Here is a 24,463-nt window from a genome sequence, read left to right on the forward strand (position 1 = left end):
TCAAAGCATCAGACAATAGATAATTGATAGTGTTACAAAAGAAAGAAAGAAAGAACATGCCAAACATCACTCTCATTTCATTTAAAAAACGGTGTAAATCATGTACAGAGCGCCATCAAGTGGCTCATATTGTACGTTACATCCACTATGTACAGAGTGCGGTGTAAAACGCGTGCCGATTTACACCGTCTGCTGATGGCACTCCTTTCAAGGAAATGAATGTTCATGTCCATGTCTTGTGGTGCGTGCCAAACATGAACTCAAAACATTTATTTTAAAACAGATTACATATATGGTTCATATTTGCATTTGTAAAAATCAAAGTTCATCTGCTGATGGCACTCCTTTCAAGGAAATGAATGTTCATGTCCATGTCTTGTGGTGCGTGCCAAACATGAACTCAAAACATTTATTTTAAAACAGATTACATATATGGTTCATCTTTGCATTTGTAAACATCAAAGTTCATTGTGTGATCGGTTGTATACAGTGGTACACAATCCACGAACAAGCGTGACAAACAAACATAACATAATCCTTATTTGATCAATTTGTTGAAAACCGTTTACAATTCTAACGCATGTTAGTTATTACGAAATCATTTACACTACCACTGCGTCTACTGTAGGGTTGGAGTCATTAGAATTCAAGTCAGTCAATTCAGAAAGTGATTTGAATTTCACATTGAAAAACGTTTGAAATGAATAGCTTCTCCATTTGAGTTTATTTAGAAGTCATTGAAAATAGATGCCTTTTTTTATTATGCTTATACAGTCCCACCCCTCAACTGTTCACCAAAAAAGTGACAGGGTGCCACTTTGTTGTTGTTTGAATCCAAGATGTCCCTTTTAAATATGGATTTCAGTTTACTTACCGAATTGACTGACTTGAGGATGACGTTCTATGTGGTTCTGTTCTACACACCCAAACCTTCATGCATGATGTTCATATACAGTGCCTTCCGAAAGTATTCACACCCCTTGACTTTTTCCACATTTTGTTTTGCTACAGCCTGAGTTTAAAATGGATTCCATTTATATTTTGTGTCACCGGCCTAAACACAATACCACATAACGTCAAAGTGGAATTAGGTTTTTAGATAAATGAAAAGCTGCAATGTCTTGAGTCAATAAGCATTCAACCCCTTTGTTATGGCAAGCCTAAATAAGTTCAGGCGTAATAATGTGCTTAACAAGTTGCATGGACCCACTCTGTGTGCAATAATAGTGGTTAACATGATTTCTAAATGACTACCTCATCCCTGTACCCCCACACATACCAATGATCTGTAAGGACCTTCAGTTAAGCATTGAATTTCAAACACAGAATGAACCACAAAGACCAGGGAGGTTTTCCAATGGTTTTCTCAAAGAAGGGCACCTATTGGTAGATGGGTTAAAAAAAAAGCAGACATTGAATATCTCTTTGAGCATGGTGAAGTTATTAAGAGAGTTGTAATTGCTGCCAAAGGTTCTTCTACAAAGTATTAACTTGGGGGTGTGACTACCTATGTAAATGAGATATTTCTGTATTTCCCTTTCAATACATTTTCAAACTTTTCGAAAAACACGTTTTCGCTTTGTCATTATGGGGTATTGTATGTAGATGGTTAAAAAAAAATGTTGAATTCAGGCTGGAACACAACAACATGTGGAATAAGTCAAGGGGTATGAATACTGTAAGTAACACTGCCTGATTTGTTCCTGACAGCTATTTTAGAGGGCAGTCATTTGAAATGCTATGACAGCAGAACTGTGTGTCATCGTGTTCTCCGGGGTATGAGAGGGGGAGAGTTGTTCCTCTGAGGTGGTCTCTGAGGGAGAGCTCGAGAGGGGTATGATACGTAACGCTCCTCCAGCAAACTCTCAACAGCCCTACAAAATATAACAGATAACCACATAGTTACACTTGGCATGACAAATTAAACAGAGATGAACCCCCCCCCCCCCCCCCCTGAATTAGCATAATACAACAAAACGCAACAATACGTCGGTTTAAACTAGAGATATCTGTTTTTTTCTTCATTGGATGCGTCTCATTCCACCGCACCCGTTTACGTCGCCCTTCCTTATCTGCGGCTGGAAGGTGACCGAGCTAGAGAGGTGTTTGTCAGGTCATGGGACATCTCGAAAATGGGTCTCCTCACAAAATCGTCTGTGGCGTCCGGAACGGATCGGCTTACAAACTATTATGGCCCCTCTATGGAAAGATGAGACTCTAACAAACACAATTATGTTTTGTCTTGGGACAAGCATCTTGGGACTCGTCTGAAGTCTAAACAGCTGATCTGCCAACTTCTGTCTGTAGCGTCCGAACTAACTGTGGAAAGCTGATACACTCACAAACACTTACATGTCGATTATTTTGCTCTAGGACTCCAACAGGCCTCACGACACTCGTCTGAAGGTACCAGTTGACAAATGAATGGAAGTATATATGGACACTGTTTAGCTATAGGGCCGACACTTCAGAACATACTTCTGTTGTTCAATGTAGTGAATGTTATTCAATGCGTTTGTATGAGCTAATGGCCAAATACACATTTTCATCACATCATTTTTTACATAGTGTTGTGTTATCATTCAAAATCAAATGGCTAAATTATCCTTGGTATGACCTTCTTAAAACAATTCCATATGTTGATGTGAGACAAACAGTATTTCCAGTCATTTCAAAAGAGCGTCAACTTGCAGTCAACTGTAAGTGCTGTCACTGTGAAGTGGAAACATCTAGGAGCAACAATGGCTCATCCGCAAAGTGGCAGGCCACACAAGCTCACAGATATGGACGGCCGAATGCTGCAGTGTGTAGTGCGTACAAATGGTCTGTCCTCGGTTGCAACACTCACTACAGAGTTCCAAACTGCCTTTGGAAGCAACGTCAGCGCAAGAGAAGGTTTCCACATACTTTTGGTCGTGTGGTGTAGCTGATTGTCTTTTTCACCACTAGTCCAGTCATTTTCAGCTGCAGTAACTGGATATGCATCAATTATTTTTACATTTCAAAATATAGCCACAACTTCTAGGGTAAAGAATCATGAGAGTGTTTCGTGTAATCATTAGGGTTGGGGTTGGTTTTGTGGTTGGCAATTTGTGATGCTTATCGACTCGGTTTACCCACGTGGTTTTATTTGAGATGCAAGTTGCACGTAACTATCAACATAAATATATTCTGGGCAGTTTCATTACAATTAGGAAGAATACATGGTAACACTGCTTTTGAATACCCTCTTCAAAATGCCTGTTTAACTCTTTATGAGCAGTGCATCATGTATTATAATGGACAACTTAGGTGCTAATAACTGCTTATAGACATCTATGACTACATTCACACTGCATTTTGACCAAGGCTCTATAATGCAAATGTTCAAATGAATACAGGTGAACATGAAACGAGACATTTAGAATTCTCTACGAGTAGAATAAGCGTTGTTATGTTAAACTCTTACTCAACATCTATCCCTCTCTCTACCATGTGACACGTTTTTATGTTTTTGCTCATGAAGAAAATGTTGAACTTGTACATAGCCTATCTTCACACTTCAGGTTTCCTCTCTGAACACACAGTCAGTGGTGGGCCATTATTTCCTCGTTATCGCTTCTGTCATCTAATGTTTACCACTGCGTGTAGCCGACAGTGTAGAATACTCACTGATGTGTTTCTCAAGTGTGCGTGCCTTTTCAATATGTCGTACTCTGAACTGAAACTATTGGTTTGCATAGTACTCTTTGTTGAGCTGTTATCTACAGCATTAATAAATCACATTGTGATATTGTAACATTGCTTGTTATACTGCAATATTAGACCCTCTGTGACCCTTCATGCTTATAATCATCATATTGCTGTAATACCATAAATTGCATGTTTAAGTTGCACTTTGTTGTTGATTTCTGTGAGGAGGAAGTCGCCTTCGCTGTCTATGATGATGTCATATTACTGATTCAATGTTGACTTTCTAGAAATCCCATATCGTATTACATGCAATATAACATTCTGTAATCAGCTAGTTCCAGTGATCCTGACACAGGAACGTATAAAAAGGCCTCTCTTATCCAGAGAGCGGGCTTACCGGTCTGGGAGTCGTGGTGGGATTCTGGGGGGAGGAGGTAGAGGTGCGGCCTCAGCGGGCCGTGGGGGTAGAGGGAGTGGGGGTAGAGGGAGGAAGTCTGCTGTGTCCTTTCCATGGATCAAATCAATACACAGCATAAGTCATAATCAGGGAATCTACAAAAGCACTGTCGCAGTTGACAGATTGTAATACATTGACAAGAGTGCATAGTAAAGAAGTACATTGTGCCTTCATAAGTATGCTTGTTTTTTTCCGCAATATGTCAATCACAAATGTGCTGTATAACTGAAATGGTTTTTTTTTGCGGTGAGTTGATTCCATCGGATTGAATATCTCTCCAGCAACAACATGTATGATTACGAATAAGCTATTTAGCCTTGTTTACTGAAGCGTGGATTCACAAAGACAGAAATATACTAAGAGTGTTTTGTGTGAACTGGGCCTTGAAAAGACTTTAAAGAACAATTTGGTCTCACCTCAAAGTCAGGCTCAGTTCCGCTGCTGTAGCTAATCGTACTATGTGTGCTGAGTCTGTTACTGCCAGTACCTGGGGAAAGTAAAAGTAAAAAATGTAAGCTCAGGAAAGGAAGAAACACTACAAGTAATTGTGAGACAGTTTCTTCAACAAGAGCTTGTGGTGGGTTGCTACGGGCAGCCAAGCGTGCACATTAATAGCTAGAGACGAAAGCCACTTAGAGAGAGGAGCTGAATTGAGCAACAATAATGGGGAGAGTAATGTGTTACAGGTTTTCATCTTTTAGACATAATGACCATACGGGATATGGAAATATTCAGAGTTGGTCAGCAAAACGAACGGCCAATTGCGTTTCAGAGTTCATCACTTTTCCAAATGAAAAGTATATTTCCAAAAGCACTATCTTGGTACTAATACAGATTTTTTGATAATAACAATAATATAAACAACATCAAAATGACAAAAAAAGTACCAACTTAGTAATTACATCAGTTGTCATTTTGTACTACCATTTAGGCTCATAGTGACATTCAAACGACAGAGATGGTACTCACTGGATGTGCTGGAGGTACTGCCAGTCTTCCAGGTGTCTCTCTGGCTTGACCGGATCACAGGAGGGGGTTGGGCAATGACCTGTGGGGTGGGCTCGTACACAGAACACTCCACAGCCATGTTGGCGCCCCAGGGAAGGTTCCTCTGTAGTGGGGCGGTTATCTCCAGACCTCACAGGGTAGAGGCCATATCAACAATAAGCATCACTCATCAACAATAAGCTAAATATCATACCTTCATTGATGTTACAAAGTATCAGTGGTGACCTGTCATTCAGGGCAGGTGGTTCTGAGCACCAACTGTTTAGCTATTCAAAAAAATAATTTACAAAAATATTGTTGTTGCCTGTTTTGCATGTTATTTTGGCATTAGTACTTGTCACATATCAGTTTGCAAACATAGTCTCTTCGTTGCTTTCTTGAGTAAGGCAGCACCAAAATGCAAGTGTTTCAGCCTAGCTCAGTGCTTTATGTAGTGGTGGGGCAGCCAGCGGAAAATATGGAGCGTAAGTGTTGGTAATGTTCTCTAGTTGCGCCCATGTCACTCATGGAGACACTACGTCACTGCAAAATCTACGTGTAGAGCTCGAAATTTTGCTGCCATAGTTACATTAGTGCCCATCCAAGAAACCTAAAGGTCATTGGCTACAGATAAAATGACGTCAAATCATGTTATATCTACCGTAGCTTTGATTGGACTGATCGTGTGTGATTGGGTGGACGAGTGGCGCAGAGGTCTAAGGTATGGCATCTCAGTGCTAGAGGCATCACGACAGACCCTGGTTCAATTCCAGGCTGTATCACAACTGGCAGTGATTGGGAGTCCCATAAGTCGGCGCACAATTGGCACAGCGTCGTCTGGGTTAGGGTTTGGCCGGGGTAGGCCGTCATTGTAAATAAGAATTTGTTCTAAACTGACTTGCCTACTTAAATAAAGGTTAAATCCATTTTTTTTTTTATTCAACATCATACTTTCAAAATCTTAGCTAGCAAGCTAGCAGTCATCATCATTAATTAAGTTAATCATCTACTGGCAAATCCTTTTCAATCCTTGTCATATAAAGAGAAATAATAAAGATAAATTATAGATAAAACGTATCGGTGCTCATCGGCCATTGGACATAAACATTACACAACAAGTTGGAAATCGCAAATTCAATAATGAGTGGTTTGGAAGGAATCAGTGGCTAACTGAAAGCTTTGCAAAGCAATCACTAGCCTGCTATTCAGTGGAGTGGGTTTGTGGTCCAAGTCTGGGTATAAGGGTCTCTTTTCCAAGCTTAAAAGGATAAACATTCAACACCATGGGCAATAAAAGGTTGAATAAAAGGTTGTCAATCCAGCATGACTTCTGACACTTTCTCAGGCTTCAGGGAGTTCAGGCTTCAGTGAGTTTTCCGGGAACTCTGAAAAAAACAAGCCCCGACTGGGAAAATATGGTCATCCAACTCAGAATTCCAAGTCGGGTACTTGGGCCTCTTTCTAGAGATCTGACCTTAAGATCATTGACGTCATGATTCGACCTTGTCTTGAAAATACCATAAATCCAGAGAATGCCAGACTGTAATGACAAGATTTACACACGAAGGACCGCCACGAAGGACCGTCCTGTTCAAGTGAGCACATCACAACAAGATGTCCAAAAATGTCTTGTATGGTGCTGCTTAAATTATGTAATATGCCGGGAGATATGTATACTATAGCTAAGAAAGTACTACTAAGTGTATGTTATGTAGTAAGCTGTTAGTAGCCCATGTGCCTCACCCTAATAATTTGGTCCATTTCCCCCTCATAATTTAGCCTAATGGTCTGACTTGGTGGTGCACTTGTAGCAGCCTTTAGGCACCTTTAAAGAAATGTAAACATTGAATATTGTAAGAGCTTTCAATGTCTGCTTATATGCCCCCTTTATTTATCCTACTGTTTACCCTACTGACTTGGTGTACAGGGAGAATACTGTAAGAACAGCCCATGTTCTGAATTCTGTCTTTGTACATTTCAAAAGTGCTGAACAAATAGTTATATTGACTACATCTGTCCTAGCTCGCTTATTAATGTCTTAATCGAAATAACGGATTGCCTCTTATCCGCTAGTCATCCCCTTATGCCATAGTTTGTACATCTCAATTGTCAGTAGAAACCACATTTGTTTCAGCAAGTCAGCAATATCAGCTATGTTTTTTTAAAAGGCAGTAAATGAGGCTGAATGAACTGTTTCACTGCCAGACAAGGGTTAGCTGTTAGCCAGGTGTAGCAGTAGTAAGGATTCACCACATGGTTCTGAAAAGAAAGCTCTGCTGTTGGGGCCATTTTATGTAGGCCCTAACAGTTTGTAGTCACCGTTTGTCACTGTCATAGTGCAATTAATGTATTGTGTGTGTAGTGGCTTTGCGGGCATCTAACATTACAATTTGTAGTTTGCCCCACCAAGATATACACTGCTCAAAAAAATAAAGGGAACACTAAAATAACACATCCTAGATCTGAACGAATGAAATATTCTTATTAAATACTTTTTTCTTTACATAGTTGAATGTGCTGACAACAAAATCACACAAAAATTATCAATGGAAATCAAATTTATCAACCCACGGAGGTCTGGATTTGGAGTCACACTCAAAATCAAAGTGGAAAACCACACTACAGGCTGATCCAACTTTGATGTAATGTCCTTAAAACAAGTCAAAATGAGGCTCAGTAGTGTGTGTGGCCTCCACGTGCCTGTATGACCTCCCTACAACGCCTGGGCATGCTCCTGATGAGGTGGCGGATGGTCTCCTGAGGGATCTCCTCCCAGACCTGGACTAAAGCATCCGCCAACTCCTGGACAGTCTGTGGTGCAACGTGGGGTTGGTGGATGGAGCGAGACATGATGTCCCAGATGTGCTCAATTGGATTCAGGTCTGGGGAACGGGCGGGCCAGTCCATAGCATCAATGCCTTCCTCTTGCAGGAACTGCTGACACTCCAGCCACATGAGGTCTAGCATTGTCTTGCATTAGGAGGAACCCAGGGCCAACCACACCAGCATATGGTCTCACAAGGGGTCTGAGGATCTCATCTCGGTACCTAATGGCAGTCAGGCTACCTCTGGCGAGCAAATGGAGGGCTGTGCGGTCCCCCAAAGAAATGCCACCCCACACCATGACTGACCCACCGCCAAACCGGTCATGCTGGAGGATGTTGCAGGCAGCAGAACGTTCTCCCTGGCGTCTCCAGACTGTCACGTCTGTCACATGTGCTCAGTGTGAACCTGCTTTCATCTGTGAAGAGCACAGGGTGCCAGTGGCGAATTTGCCAATCTTGGTGTTCTCTGGCAAATGCCAAACGTCCTGCACGGTGTTGGGCTGTAAGCACAACACCCAACTGTGGATGTCGGACCCTCATACCACCCTCATGGAGTCTGTTTCTGACCATTTGAGCAGACACATGCACATTTGTGGTCTGCTGGAGGTCATTTTGTAGGGCTCTGGCAGTGCTCCTCCTTGCACAAAGGCGGAGGTAGCGGTCCTGCTGCTGGGTTGTTGCCCTCCTACGGCCTCCTCCACGTCTCCTGGTGTACTGGCCTGTCTCCTGGTAGCGCCTCCATGCTCTGGACACTATGCTGACAGACGCAGCAAACCTTCTTGCCACATCTCGCATTGATGTGCCATCCTGGATGAGCTGCACTACCTGAGCCACTTGTGTGGGTTGTAGACTCCATCTCATGCTACCACTAGAGTGAAAGCACCGCCAGCATTCAAAAGTGACCAAAACATCAGCCAGGAAACATAGGAACTGAGAAGTGGTCTGTGGTCCCCACCTGCAGAACCACTCCTTTATTGGGGGTGTCTTGCTAATTGCCTATAATTTCCACCTGTTGTCTATTCCATTTGCACAACACCATGTGAAATGTATTGTCAATCAGTGTTGCTTCCTAAGTGGACAGTTTGATTTCACAGAAGTGTGATTGACTTGGAGTTACATTGTGTTGTTTAATTGTTCCCTTTATTTTTTTGAGCAGTGTACATGATAAAATAGCCACTGCAAAGTACACTACATGACCAAAAGTATGTGGACACCTGCTCGTCGAACATCTCATTCCAAAATTGTGGTCATTAATATGGAGTTGGTTCCCCCTTTGCTGCTATAATAGCCTCCACTCTTCTGAGAAGGCTGTCCACGAGATATTGGAACATTACTGCAGGGACTTGGTTCCATTCAGCCACAAGAGCATTAGTGAGGTCCGGCACTGATGTTGGGCGATTACTCCTGGCTCGCAGTCGGCATTCCAATTCATCCCAAAGGTGTTCGATGGGGTTGAGGTCAGGGCTGTGTACAAGCCAGTCAAGTTCTTCCACACCAATCTTGATAAACCATTTCTGTATGTACCTCGCTTTGTGCATGGGGACATTGTCATGCTGAAACAGGAACAGGCCTTCCCCAAACTGTTGCCACAAAGTTGGAAGCACAGAATTGTCTAGAATGTCAATGTATGCTGTAGCGTTATCAACCATGAAAAAACAACCCCAGACCATTATTCCTCCTCCACCAAACTTGACAGTTGCCACTTTGCATTCGTGCAGGTAGCGTTCTTCTGGCATCCTCCAAAACCAGATTTGTCCGTTGGACTGCCAGATGGTGAAGCGTGATTCATCACTCCAGAGAACGCATTTCCACTGTTCCATAATTCAATGGCGATGAGATTTATACCACTCCAGCTAACGCTTGGCATTGCACATGGTGATCTTAGAATTGTGTGCGGGTGCTCAGCCATGGAAACCCATTTCATGAAGCTTCTGTCGAACAGTTCTTGTGCTGATGTTGCTTCCAGAGACAGTTTGGAACTCGGTAGTGAGTGTTGCAACCGAGGACAGAGGATTTTTATGCGCTACGCACTTCAGCAGTCGGCGGTCCTGTTCTGTGATCTTGTGTGGCCTAGCACTTCTCGGCTGAGTCGTTGTTGCTCCTAGATGTTTCTACGTCACGATAACAGCACTTACAGTTGATCTCTAGCAGGGCCGAAAAGTGTCATCCTATGACATTGCCCTGTTGAAAGCCACTGAGCTCTTCAGTAAGGCCATTCTACTGCCAATGTTTGTCTATGGAGATTGCATGGCTGTGTGCTCGATTTTATACACCTGTCAGCAATGTGTGTGGCTGAAATAGCCAAATCCACAAATTTGAAGGGGTGTCCACGTACTTTTGTAAATATAATGTATTTCCATTTCAGTGTTTTACAGCAACTGCTAAGACGTTATCATGTTTTGTATCAAATATGATGCTGTCTTGTGACCTACAGAATCGTAGGCATAGTCAAATATCAAAATAAACACTTTTCAGTAACCCTGACAAATGAAATGTAATTGCAAATTGAAGTTCAAACTATGCTCATCACATGTAGAGACAAAGTAGAGCTAGTAGTCTCCAAATATTCTTACCGATCTCCTTCCCAATCTTCTCCCTCTCTTTGTGGCGTCTGGTAATGCTGCCTCGTAATCTCTTCAAATTTTCCTGTAAAAAAAAAAAAGAAGTAGTTTTTCAGGTTGTCGTTGTACACCCAGAGGCTAGGCTTGGTCCACAGAAAAGATCTGTTTCGTGTGTTCTGCCAAGAGATTTGAGTATGAACTATAATCTACTACTGTACCTGTTGATTACGCAGAGACTGAGATCTCCTATCCTCATCAAACTGCCAGGCCTTGAATTCCTTGACAGCATCATCCACACTCAGGACCCCCACCTTCACCTTCTCCTGCAAGGCTATGAGCTGCCTCTGGCCTTGGGTCTTCACCTCAGCATAGGGGTCATGGGAAGAGGAGGCGGAGGCTCCATCTCTCACAGGCCTCACTGGAGGTTTTGGAGGCACATACATTGTTTACTAATTAGTGGAGAAGATGTGATTCAGGACAAATAATCTAATCTGCTTTTCAATTTGATACATACCAGTGAACGACTCTGTTTCTCTGAGGTCCATCTGTGGACTTGATTCTTCTTTTGCTGAAAACACTGTGAATCAAAAATCATTGTTATTCACCTCAACCTAAATGACTTTACACTGGTTTGACAACTCATGCACTAGCTGATACCTTGGGAGAACCCTTTAGCCATCTACCTCTTGAAATGTACGTCTTGGACTCCTCAGGCTCTGAAAATGTTACAGGTCTCGGAATGGGGGCTGGTGGACGGTTGACAATTTCCGGGAGATAGCTTGCACTCTCGTCCAACGTGTCATAGATTTGATCAGAAACACACATGTTGTAAAGTTCTTCGTCCTCAAACCCCTCTGGTTCTTCCACCTGGTCTCCCACCTCTTCATCAGTTGTATCCTCCCCAACTTGGGGCACACCTGCATCAGGTTTACCTAAAAAGAAAAGCCATGTCATTTGTAAAAAAAGAGAGAGCCAGGATCTGAATATCTAGACTATAAACCATACTTAAGTCCACAAGTCCAATTACAGTACAGTACAATGCAGTGTTTTGCAAATTTACCTTGAAAAAATGTTCTAAGTATGACTTGCTCAGGGTTATGAGACTCTCCTAATGCCTTCTCCATGTCCTCATCTGAGGGGAATAAAATATTCAAAGATCTTCAACATCATCATTATTATTAACTCCATCATCATCAAAGATAAATGGTACTTAATGTGATTAGTCATAATTTAGTCATACATAGGTCTTCCCCGGAGTCATGGTTTAACTCGGTCATGGTCTCATAGATGTCTTCTTGACACCCAGGGTTTAGAGAGTCGTTCATGATGTCTTGAGAAGAGTTGGACATGGTCTCGTAGATGTCTTCTTGACACCCAGGGTTTAGGGAGTCGTTCATGATGTCTTGAGAAGAGTTGGACTCGTACACCTCCTCATCTTCTACCGCCGTGCCTGCTGTCTCCTACCGAGTAGACATCGTGAACATAGTCTTCACTGAAGAGATGTTTTTCAGAAAGCTACAACCATAACATTTACCAGTAGCTTTTCATTCCTTCTTGTGCAATTCATAGTATAAGCATAATGCATTTCCATTTGGTATAGGTGACAGTGAGCTGGCTGTGGCCATTGACATAATCGAGTTCACACTTCAGAGATGAAAGATAAATACATCACGGAATGAAAATACTAACAATGAACTTACCACAAAGTAATCTATGAACTGTCTCAGTTCAGAGAAGCCACTCCTCTCTGCCAGTGTATTTGGGTAATCTCCATTCTTATTCATCACGCTGTAGGCCTGTAAGGCACCTGGACACTGTAGCAGGACTGTTGTCAGATTCTTCAGCCCGTACTTTGCTGCAAAATGAAGCAGAGTGGGAAGCTCCTCCTTTCGCTGATCTGAGTGACACAAAAAGTCTAATTAATCAATGTCATCTATTCCACTTTTTCTGAACGTTCTTGAGGACTTAAAAACTATCAGTTGAACTTGCAAAAAAGTGAAACGTTGGCAATTCATCTAGTACACATTATTTATTGATATTTTGGAACTTAGATCACATCCCTGGATGTCAACATATGTCAATGGGTGTGGACAACATTTTTGGACCTCCAGATAAGATTTTTGTACATGATTAGATGGATCGTTCCACCCTCTTATAAAAAATGGTTCCATAGGGGCTATTCGGCTGTCCCCATGGGAGAACCCTTTTTGGTTCCAGGTAGAACTTTTTGGGGTTCCATGTAGAACCCTCTGTGGAAGGGTTCTACATTGGAACCTGAAAGGGTTCTATCTAGAACCAGAAAGGGTTCTACCTAGAACTAAAATGGGTTCGTCAAAGGGCTATCCTATGGGGAGAGTCAAAGAACCCTTTTAGGTACTAGATATAACTTTATTTTGCACGAATCGAGTGCCTTTTGGATAGTGTAATTTTGACCCCCAAAAATGTCACCTTATTTTAACACTGTTATAAAGTGCACATGTTCAACTTCATGATAACCATGTTTTCCCATCTCCAGAGCTAAAAAAATAAATACAAATCACTATAAAAGGTGAATATTAAAGTAACAGGGTTGACCGTAACAGGGTTGACCGTAACAGGGTTGACGATTTCATCTTAATTAAATCAGCCATTGTCACCGAGGGGAATGGAAGCTTGTTGTGTGTAATAAGGAGGGGCAATTGAATACAAGCTTAACAAAACATTTGAACTTGTTAAAACATTCCTAGCGTATCTATCTATGGGTAACAGTGTTATGCTCGACATGCTTAGCTTTCGTCCACAAAACACCAGGAAACAGACAGAAAAAATACACTATTACTTGACTTTTAGATGTTCAATGTTTCTTTTAGAAACATTTCTTAAAAAATACTAGTTTTACCATATTAAAACCAGAGTTCAGTTCAGTTAAAGGGTCCACCTTAAACCTGAAGGACAAATGTATATTAGTCACTAATCACATTAAATAAATAATCATCTTCAGAAATGACTTTGTCAAAGCAACAAAATTAACTAGGGCTTTACAGTGATAGTGAAAACATAGGGACATTTTTTTTGTTAAGTGGGTTAACATTTTCCAAAAAGGTCTAACAAACATGACGTGGGACATACCACAATTGGGATTTTAAGAGAAAACAAACATTTCATTTTTTATGAAAATATACTACAAATGTTTTTTTTTACGTGGTTTAATTAGAGTGTAGATGAATGTGATCCAACTGTTAAATTGAGTGTTTTATCAAAATGTACACACATAATGTCACTAGGGCATAAACGGCACACTATTTGTGGAATGGTCTAGATGGCATTTTTTTTATGTCCAGATAAAAATTGGGGATGATCAGTGGCCATGTCCAAGATCACATTTGTGGATGTCCACATAGAACGTTTTGATAGTCATTGACAGGGGCCATGTCCCAGAATATTCATATGTCCCATATAGGATTTTGGGATGATTACAACAGGTGAATGGAAGAGAGAGAAAGTTTTTTACTAAGTGTCCCATTTATCTCATTTCATAACCATAACTCTAGTCCCCCTAATCTGATTGACTAACTGTCTGATAAAATGGGTTTAAATACAGTGCATTCAGAAAGTATTCAGACCTCTTCACTAAAGCAGGAAGTACCAGTGAGTCTCTCGGTAAGGAAGTGGTTCGATGAAGGAGACGCTAAGCTACAGGACTGTTTTGCTAGCATATACTGGAATATGTTCCGGGATTCTTCCAATGGCATTGAGGAGTATACAACATCAGTCACTGGCTTCATCAATAAGTGCATCGATGACGTCGTCACTACAGTGACCATACGTACCCCAACTAGAAGTCATGGATTACAGGCAACATACACCCTGAGCTAAAGGGTAGAGCTGCCGCTTTCAAGGAGCGGGATGCTGAAAAGAAATCCCGTCATACCTTCCGATGTACCATCAACAGGCAAAGCATCAATACAGGACTAAGATTGAATCACACTACACCGGCTCTGACGCTCGTCAGATGTGGCAGGGCTTGCAAACTATTACGAACTACAAAGGGAAGCACAGCCACGAGTTTCCCAGTGACATGAGCCTACCAGACAAGCTAAATAACTTCTATGCCCGCTTTGAGGCAAGCAACACAGAAGCACGCATGAGAGCATCAGCTGCTCTGGACGACTGTGTGATCACGATCTCCATAGCCGATGTGAGTAAGACCAGGTCAACAAACAGGTCAACATTCACAGACGGATTACCAGGACGTGTACACCGAGCATGCGCTGACCAACTGGCAAGTGTCTTCACTGACATTTTCAACCTGTTCCTGACAGAGTCTGTAATACCAACAAGTTTCAAGCAGATCACCATAGTCCCTGTGCCCAAGAACATCAAGGTAACCTGCCTAAATGACTACAGACCCGTAGCTGGTCGTGGATGCTTCAGATTACAAAAATCCTCATCACTCTACACACAATTCCCCATAATAACAAAGTCAAAACAGGATTTTAGAATTTTTCACAAAAGACCCTTTGCTACGTGACTTGAAATTGAGCTCAGGTGGATCCTTTTTCTATTGATTATCCTTGATATGTTTCTACAACATGATTGGAGTCCACCTTTAGTAAATTCAATTGATTGGACATGATTTGGAAAGGCACACACCTGTCTATATAAGGTCCCACAGTTGACAGTGCATGTCAGAGCAAAAACCAAGCCGTGAGGTTGAAAGAATTGTCTGTAGGGTGCCGAGACAGGATTGTGTCGAGGCACAGATCTGGGGAAGGGCACAACAATCTTCTGCAGCATTGAAGGTCCCCAAGAACACAGTGGCCTCCATCATTCTTCAATGGAAGATGATTGGAACCACCAAGACTCTTTCTAGAGCTGGCCGTCCAGCCAAAGTGAGCAATCGTGGAGAAGGGCCTTGGTCAGGAAGGTGACCAAGAACCCGATGGTCACTCTGACAGAGCTCCAGAGTTCCACTGTCGAGATGGGAAAACCTTCCGAAGGACAACCATCTCTGCAGCACTCCACCAATCAAGCCTTTATGGTTGAGGACGCCACTCCTCAGTAAAAGGCAAATGACAGCACACTGGGAGTTGGCCATAAGGCACCTAAAGGACTCTCAGACCTTGAGAAACAACTCTTTGGCCTGAATGCCAAGTGTCATGTCTGGAGGAAACAAGGCACTGCTCATCACCTGGCCAATACCATCCCTAAGGTGAAGAATGGTTGTGGCACCATCATGCTGTGGGGATGTTTTTCAGCAGCAGGGAGTGGGAGACTAGTAAGGATCGATGGAAATATGAACGGAGCAAAGTGCAGAGAGATCCTTGATGAAAACCTGCTCCAGAGTGCTCAGGATCTCAGACTGGGGTGAATGTTCTCCTTCCAACAGGACAATGACCCTAAGCACACAGCCAAGAGAACACAGGACTGGCTTCAAGACAAGTCTCTGAATGTTCTTGAGTGGCCCGGCCAGAGCCCGGACTTGAACCCGATCGAACATCTCTCTCTGGAGGGACCTGAAAATAGCTATGCAGTGACGCTCCCCATCCAACCTGACAGAGCATGAGATGATCAGCAGAGACGAATGGGAGAAACTCCCCAAATACAGGTGTGCTTGTAGCATGTTACCCAAGAAGACTTGAGGCTGTAATCAATTCCAAATGTGCTTAAACAAAGTACTGTGTAAATGATCTGAATTCTTATGTAAATATGACATTTATTTACTTCTTTTTGTACTTCTTTTTCCTCCCAATATTGTGATATCAAACTGGTAGTTACAGTCTTGTCCCATCACTGGGGCGACAGGGTAACCTAGTGGTTAGAGCATTGGACTAGTAACCGAAACGTTGCAAGTTCAAATCCCCGAGCTGACAAGGTACAAATCTGTCGTTCTGCCCCTGAACAGGCAGTTAACCCACTGTTCCTAGGCCGTCATTGAAAATATGAATTTGTTCTTAACTGACTTGCCTGGTTAAATAAAGGTAAAAAAATATATTTTTAAATCACTGTAGAACTGCTGATGTGTAGACAAGCAAATGTATCATTCCATTATAATTTCTGTAAAAAAAAAATAACACTTACATGCAGCCATATTGTCTTCCTCTAGCTGTCTGATTCCAAACACATGAAGTCCACTTGCAGGGATCCTGCATTGTAATGAGTCTGTCAGCAAATTGTCAAGTGACTCTGTGGTATTGGATGTTAAATTGAATGCCTAGAAACACAGAAATGAATAACACACGATTAAATAAAATATTATACGTCCAGCATAAAGAATTTAATCAAATATTTGTTGGGCTTTCTTGAGGCTTTGGTCTGTGTGAGATCACACCTTCAATGTCATTGAACAATGTCTTAATAAAAATAAAAAATACATTCATTTAGAGTTGATGAAAAGTGAATTTGTCAGTATTGTATTTTTAGGTAACAATTTATTTGGACAGTCCATTTGTAGATGCTTAACAGACTATTTGCAGTAACAGTTCAACAGTTCAACTAACTCTCTACGAACCCTAACCCTACCCTAGCCCTAACCCTAACCTTAACCCTTACCTTAACTATAGCTCTAACCTTAACCATTACCCTAATCCTTATTCTAAACCTAAACCCTAACCGTAACCTTAGCAAGCAGTTGCTTATCAACAGATAGTCCCACTATCAACAAACTATCTGTAGAGCACCTACAGATGGACTATCCGGACTATCCAAATAAAGTGTGACCTATTTTTACTCTATACGGAGCTAACTCTCACCTGACACATAAAGTTCAGGGGAGCAGCTGCATGTTGAAGATAACGGCTGATTTCTCCCATGGCTGTGTAGTATGTTACAGGCCTCAAACAGACTGGTGAGTCGTTGCTATACATAGTGAGTGACACCTCTCCTGCTGGCATATCTGGGAAAGATAAATGTTATCTGAGTTAGCGTCCTGTATTTCTACTGTACGGCATATTGGCTTATCAAATCACTTCAAATGATTCACATTGGTGGAAAAAAATGTCCACAAAAGGAATGTGAAAATGAAATAGAATAATGAGTCAAAGTGAAATAGAAGACTGGGGTAAGTGGTCTAAAAGTTCCGCTGTAGATTTGTGATCGAAGGCCTCTGAAGGTAGTTTTACTTACCAGGCGCATTAATACTGATAGTGTATTCATTCTCCAAAATCCCTAGAACCCGTTTTGCAGTTGAATCTTCAGAGGCAAACACCACCTCCATTTTCAACTGGTTGTCCAGTTTATTAGAAAAGATTATAAAAATAGTTGCATGGTCCTGTAAAACAGGTAAAAAAAAAATAGCATTCTATGCTTAATAGTTGTTTCCTCAAAAAACTGCCATTGCGAATAAAGTTGTCCTGGGCTGATTACAATTTGAGGGGGATTTGAAGTTGTGCCTTGATATTAATCAATTAATCTTTTTTTTTTTAAATGAACACAAAATAAACAAAGTAACCAAGAGGCATTGTTGTCCGACACTATACACTCCACAAGCTTTTATACTTATGACAGTATCATGTACCTGTTATGTAAACATGAATCTTTCCTTATGTGGTGCTTTCCAGATTAAATATTTGAACAATGTTCAGTACCATTTCAGAGTTGTCTATATGTATGTTTAAGCATTTCTTACCCCGCATAAAACTCTGTTTGGTTGAACAGTGAGGCAGGTGGGTTGTGTGGGGCTCATTTCCTGGTTTGGGTGGATCTCTGTTCTCACATCGTCATTGTCGTCCTGGACACACTCTGGTTCTGTCACTGACTCTTCCTCTGTCCCCTCAGCTTTGGGGTTCATAACCACAGGGATTTCGTGCTCTGTTTTTGCTTCTGATTTTGCTGTAGCTTCCGCCTCATGTTCAGCCTCTTCTGTATTACCTTTGAATACAAAGTCAAAATAAAAGCCTATCATCACTTGTTCTCAGTTGAATATGGGTAAATGTGTGAATTTAATTAACAAGACTGTAAGTTCACAACTAGAGGGTACGTGATCCTTTGTGAGTATAATACATTAATGGTAAATGACTCATTGACTTTAAACAAAGACACAAAAACTCAAACATAAACTCATCAAGTTATTGTATCTCTGAATGTTATGAGAATCTGGCTATATACTTTCACGTTGTGCCCACGGTGAAGGTTTGCTGCTTCCCAAATCAAAAGCCCTGGATTAGCTTTTAATTTGAGGTTGGCGCTAAACTAAAGAGCAAGGCTACCCCACACAGAGCAATCGTAGAAAACCCTGATGCTACGGCCGAAGACAGGAATAAGCACAAGAAGGCCTGCTATGACCTCCGCAGAGTCATCAAACGAACAAAAGGTCAATATAGGAATAAGGTGGAATCATATTACACAGGTTCTGACGCTCGCGGCATTTGGCAGGGGCTGAAGTCTATTACGCATTACAGAGGAAGACCCAACCGTGACCTGCAATCTCAATGTCTCTCCACACTACCCTCACCCACCTAGATAAGAGGAATACCTATGCGAGAATGCTGTTCATTGACTACAGCTCAGCGATCAACACCATTATCCCCTCCAAGCTCGTCACAAAGCTTAGAACTCTGGGTCTGAACACCTCCCTCTGCAACTGGATCCTGGACTTCCTGACGGGCCGACCCCAGGTGGTGAGAGTAGGCAACATCACCTCCAACATGCTGACCCTTAACACAGTGGCCCCACAGGGGTGTGTGTTTAGTCCCCTCCTGTACTCCCTGTTCACCCACAACTGTGTGGCCACGCACAACTCCAACACCATTATCAAGTTCGGTGACGACACGCCAGTGGTAAGCTTGATCACCGGCTACGATGAGTCAGCCTACAGGGAGGAGGTCAGTGACCTGACAGTGTGGTGCCAGAGCAACAACATCTCCCTCAATGTCAGCAAGACCAATGAGCTGATCGTGGACTACAGGAAACAGGGGGGGGCACACGACCCCATCCACATCAACGTGGTGGCAGTGCAGCATGTAGACAGCTTCAAGTTCCTCGGTTTTCAAATCACTAAAGACTTAAAGTGGTCCAAATTCACACACAGTCACAAAGAAGGCACAACAGCGCCTCTTGCCCCTCTGGAGGTTGAACAAGTTTGGCATGGGCCCTCAAATCCTGTAATGGTTCTACAGCTGGTCCATTGAAAGAATATTGACTGGCTGCGTTACTGCTTGGTATGGCAATAGCACCGCCCTTCGATCGCATGGTACTACAGAGGGTTGTGCGGACAGCCCAGTACATCACTGGGGCTGAGCTCCCTGCCATCCAGGACCTCTATATCAGGCGGTAGGAAAAGAAGTCCCGGAAAATCTTCAAAGACACCAAACACCAAAGCCATAGACTGTTTTATTTTCTGCCACACGGCAAGAGGTATCCCCAAGTAATACGACTGATAAGTAACTAATAAAATAGCTACACGGACCGAGTTTACCTTGTGCCTTTATCAATCTTTTATTTCAGTATGCACACTCACAGAGCCCTACACTCTCACGCACACTGTCACACCAAGACAAATAAACCCTATCATTAGCTCACTTACAAATAATATGCACATACATTTATACTGACTCTACACACCGCACACCCACTCACATACAAGCTGCAGCTACTCTGTTTATCTTATATCCTGTTGCCTAGTCACCTTACCCCTACACATATCTACCGCCATCACTCTAGTATCCCTGCACATGTAAAAATGGTACTGACACTTACTTGACACTTATTTCCAGTATATAGTATGCTAATTTACTTATCATATTCTTATTTATCTTCTTCTAGTAACAGATTGTTATTGATTATTGCATTGTTGGGTTTTTTAGTTTGCAAGAAAGGAATTTCACTGGACTTGTGCATGTGGCATTAGAACTTGAAACTTGAAACAAAGTTAGGCAGAACAACAACATGGGTATTATAAAGGCGAACATACAGTCAGCGATGGATTCTAGAATGGTGGAGATGTAAAGAGCAGGTTCGTCTTCAGCATACAGTTTTCTCCAGCTCTGCCAGTTTTCAAACCATTCAGTGGGTACGTCATCGCCCGACATCCCACACAACAGCGCCACCACTCTGTGTGGAGGATGAAGGAGTCTCTGAAAAGTTCCCAGGACTTCAGGGTCATTTAGAATGTCCAGGATTGCTGTTGTCAGCAGCAGCACGATGCATTTACTATTATAGAAAATGTTCAGTTCGCATCCATGTAGCTGGTCAGCACTGTCAACTGCATACAATACGATAGACCTTTTGGGAAACTTGCGTGACGACTTCAAGATCTTCTGCAGATACGTAGCCCATTCCTGAGCCTCGCAAGAATGGACAATCAACAGCTCACACGTGGAGTGGAATCCAGACATTGCTGGAAGACAGAAAAATGATGGGATTTAACATCTTATCAATTAATTATCTAAAAAACAATTGAATTGTTTATGTACAGTGGGGTCTGAAATGATTGACTCCCTTGATAAAGATGAGCAAAAATGACTATAAGATAAATATTTCAAATGCTGAGCTTTATTGTATGCAAAAACATTATTATTATTTTATACTAATACAATTGTTCAGAGAAAGAGATTTTGTTTAAAAAGCAATACATTTTTGGCACCAAGCCTTTTCTTAAAATGTAAGCGTTTGACGCCATTTCCTAGTTCACATTAGGGCCATCATAGGGCCTTTTTTTGCTGACAATTTTGCAGAAATACGTTCTTCAACATGTGAACTTTCAAATGCCTTAATTACAAATATGAATACAAATGTTCAATTATGAGCCTAGTTTAGCCAAGGAGAAAGCACCGAGCTATGTAGGGAGAAAGGCAGGATCCGTGATTGGCTGAGACAATGGAGGGCAATAATAGAGGGACTACTTTCGGGAGGACAATGCCATGCCGACTCATGTGTTGACATGTGAATTCTTAAAGAGATGGAAAATGCTAGGGCTTGTGAACATTGTGAACATTGATGAATGGGAGTAAACAAAGACGATTTCTCCAGAAAGTGTGAAAGTCATTCATGGTCCTTTTTCTGCTACTTGTCCCCAAAGTGGGATAACAAGTTTATAACATTTCAAATAAGCATCATTTCCTCATGCAGTCCTCCCAACTGTGTATCATATACCATTTTGAAGCTCAGAGTCTGTATTATTATTATTTTTTTTTTATGTTTTAAAGCCAATCTTGAAAATTTGACATAAGCTCACCTTCCTGAATTCAGTTACAAATGTTTTATGAGTTGGAGAACACATTGGGAAGGAGCTTAGGCCATTTCTCCGTACAGAATCCTTCCAGATCCTTGATATCCTTCGTCTGAGCCTATCTTTATCAAGGGTGTCAATAATTTAGGACAGTGTATAACTGTACTTAACACCTAAATTCATACATCAAATTATATTCATAGATGTATTTTTTCTCTCTTAAGTTATTTGAGAAAAAGAAAAGTCAAGGTATTAATGCTGGGATTATGCTTAATGTTGCACAGAAACTGTACACGATACCAGGTGTCCAAAACAGCCCGAGCTATGCGATTTCAAGGTTGCTGTGGTTAAAGAATGAATAGGCATGCTGTTTGAGATGTCAGCACTGAGTACAGTCAATAAGTAGCTGAGCAAACACTGACCAGAGTCAACATTGGTCCGGGTAATTTGTTGTAACTCATTACTTTACTTAATCAAGCCAAGTTCACCCTTGTAAAACCTAAAAGGAGGGCGATACTACAGTGTGTAGTACAGTATTCTCCAGTATACTACGAAATTCTAAAGTAAGCACTATGTGATCAAGGAATATTACAGTGTGTACTGTAGTATTTTCCAGTATACTACGAAATTCTAAAGTAAGCACTATATGATCAAGGAATATTACAGTGTGTAGTGTAGTATTCTACAGTACACTACAAAAGTTTATAATAAGCACTACATGATCAAGGGATACTACATTGTGGAGTATAGGATTCTATAGTATATTAGTTTTCTACAGAATTCTATAGAGTTTTATAGTATGCACTATAGTATTCTATCGTAAAATGTAGTATTTTTTTTAAAACGTGGGTTAACCCCAATCCTAAATGTGCTTCAATCATACTGTACAGACATTGTTTTTGCAAAGATATTGCTAAGATGACACGCAAAAACGTGTCACCAATGCAGTTGCCAACTATAACTACAGGAAGAGTAAAACACTAACTTCCTTATTTCTAAACCAAATCTGTCAATGGTCTTACATTATACATCAGTCAAAAAAAGAAAGAAGCCATTGCAGTTTTAGGTAGATGTCATATTGAAGTTTCTGAATGAAAATTTTAAATTCTTTAAAACCACGAGTGTGGAGTGAGAGCTTATAGTATTACTTTAGTTTGTGAATTTGAAACATTTTGTATTTTATTGTCCGGCTAACGTCAGACAAAAAAAATAATAAAGAAGTGTAAGACGTCAAACAAGTCCACCTCTTACCTGATTCTGAGGGTGAGACAACTTCATCCATAATTGTGAAGTTTGAGAACAGTTGCATCAACTCACCCCACAGCACAAAACATCTGCCCTTTTTTGAAAGGCTCTTCTTACTTTTTGGAGTCAAAGCCTTTCTTTCTACCCCACAGAATTTAGACTCTTCTCATGAACAGCTTTCGCCAAATAACTCCCCTGCACTGTCATATTAATAGAAACAGTTTGTTTCCTGCTTATTGGATGACACTCTGTCACTTCCTAAAACAGATGTGACATGTGAGACCTGCCCCTGCGATAAGTGTGAGAGAAATGCAGTTTATTGTATCGTGTTATCATCTGTGTCGACATGATCTAGTGCTTGTGACATGTTTTACATGAGTTCTCTCTTCTCACAAAGTTTGGTTTCTGACTAAAACTAAAACAAACCTCAAGTCAAACCAATGACAGAGCAAACATACCAAGACAACAAAGCAGTCATTGTATCTTGTATTTTCCACCCACCCACACACCCACCCCCCCACACACCCCCCCACACACACACACACACACCTGATAGTTGTCACATTATCCTTTTTTTTCACTTCCTTACACAGTGTGTGTGTGTGTGATTTTCAATGTCAACCTGAAAACATCACATAAAAGCATGTCAGTGACTGAGGGGACGTGTGAGTTTACATATTGTCATAGGCATCTTGCGTTCACACATCACTGACATACAACTCATCTCATAGCTTCAAATAGCCTATCCAGTACAGCATTTATTTCAAAACCAGTTTGTATTGCTACAAACTTCTATGGGACTGTGTCGGCATCAAGTGCTCATACCAAACCCACATTACAACCATCATAAGCACATCTGAGAGAGGCATTCCAGAACTGTATATGCTGTATGGCGGGGGTAGGTAACCCTGTTCCTGGAGTACCGCAGTTAAGGCTGGACACCTGACCAACTGAGCTAATTGATCAGTTCAGTGATTACCTCAATTCAACACACCTGGTCTTCCAGGTCAGTTAAATCAAAAACATGATGTGCCTGCAGCACTCCAGGACCAGGGTTTCCTACACTTGCAGTCCAGTAACACAGGCCCACCAGAGGGCAGCATGTTATCACTGAATACAAAGACAAACTCCAGCTCCAAATCTACTTACACTACAAACTGCCTCTGGAAGCAACGTAAGCACAAGAACTGTTTGTCTGGAGTTTCGTAAAATGGGTTTCCATGGCCAAGCAGCCGCACACAAGCCTAAGATCACCATGTGCAATGCCAAGCGTTGGCAGGAGTAGTGTAAAGTTGGCCGCCATTGGACTCTGGAGCAGTGGAGACGCGTTCTCTGGAGTGATGAATCACGCTTCACCATCTGGCAGTCCGACGGACGAATCTGGTTTGGCGGATGCTAGGAGAACGCTACCTGCCCAAATGCAAAGTGCACACTGTAAAGTTTGGTGGAGGAGGAATAATGGTCTGGGGCTGTTTTTCATGGTTTTGGCTGGGCCTCTTAGTTCCAGTGAAGGGAAATCTTAACGGTACATCATACAATGACATTCTAGACGATTCTGTGCACCAAACTT

General features: G+C 41.7%; 1 protein-coding gene across 2 annotated transcripts; it reads right to left on the minus strand.

The window, feature by feature from the left end:
- Positions 1-59: 59 nt before the first annotated feature.
- On the minus strand, positions 60-23,195 carry LOC109889778 (phosphoinositide 3-kinase adapter protein 1-like). Of its 2 annotated transcripts, XM_020481487.2 has the most exons (17): positions 22,900-23,195; positions 20,392-20,817; positions 18,109-18,350; positions 17,607-17,751; positions 17,234-17,376; positions 16,563-16,695; positions 12,203-12,399; positions 11,743-11,962; positions 11,563-11,634; positions 11,186-11,434; positions 11,017-11,079; positions 10,721-10,920; positions 10,515-10,587; positions 5,099-5,266; positions 4,546-4,616; positions 4,070-4,176; positions 60-1,874 (listed from the first exon to the last, which is right to left on the minus strand). In XM_020481487.2, the coding sequence occupies exons 1-17, from the start codon at positions 22,955-22,957 to the stop codon at positions 1,760-1,762; spliced, it is 2,682 nt and encodes an 893-aa protein (XP_020337076.1). In that variant the 5' UTR covers positions 22,958-23,195; the 3' UTR covers positions 60-1,759. The 2 variants fall into 2 exon arrangements, with proteins under 2 accessions (XP_020337076.1, XP_031679206.1); XM_031823346.1 differs by lacking the exons at positions 17,607-17,751; positions 20,392-20,817; positions 22,900-23,195 and having other exon boundaries at positions 67-1,874; positions 18,109-18,226.
- Between the last annotated feature and the right edge of the window lie 1,268 nt (positions 23,196-24,463).

This window comes from Oncorhynchus kisutch, linkage group LG4, assembly GCF_002021735.2.
Source record: "Oncorhynchus kisutch isolate 150728-3 linkage group LG4, Okis_V2, whole genome shotgun sequence".
NCBI lineage: Eukaryota > Metazoa > Chordata > Actinopteri > Salmoniformes > Salmonidae > Oncorhynchus > Oncorhynchus kisutch.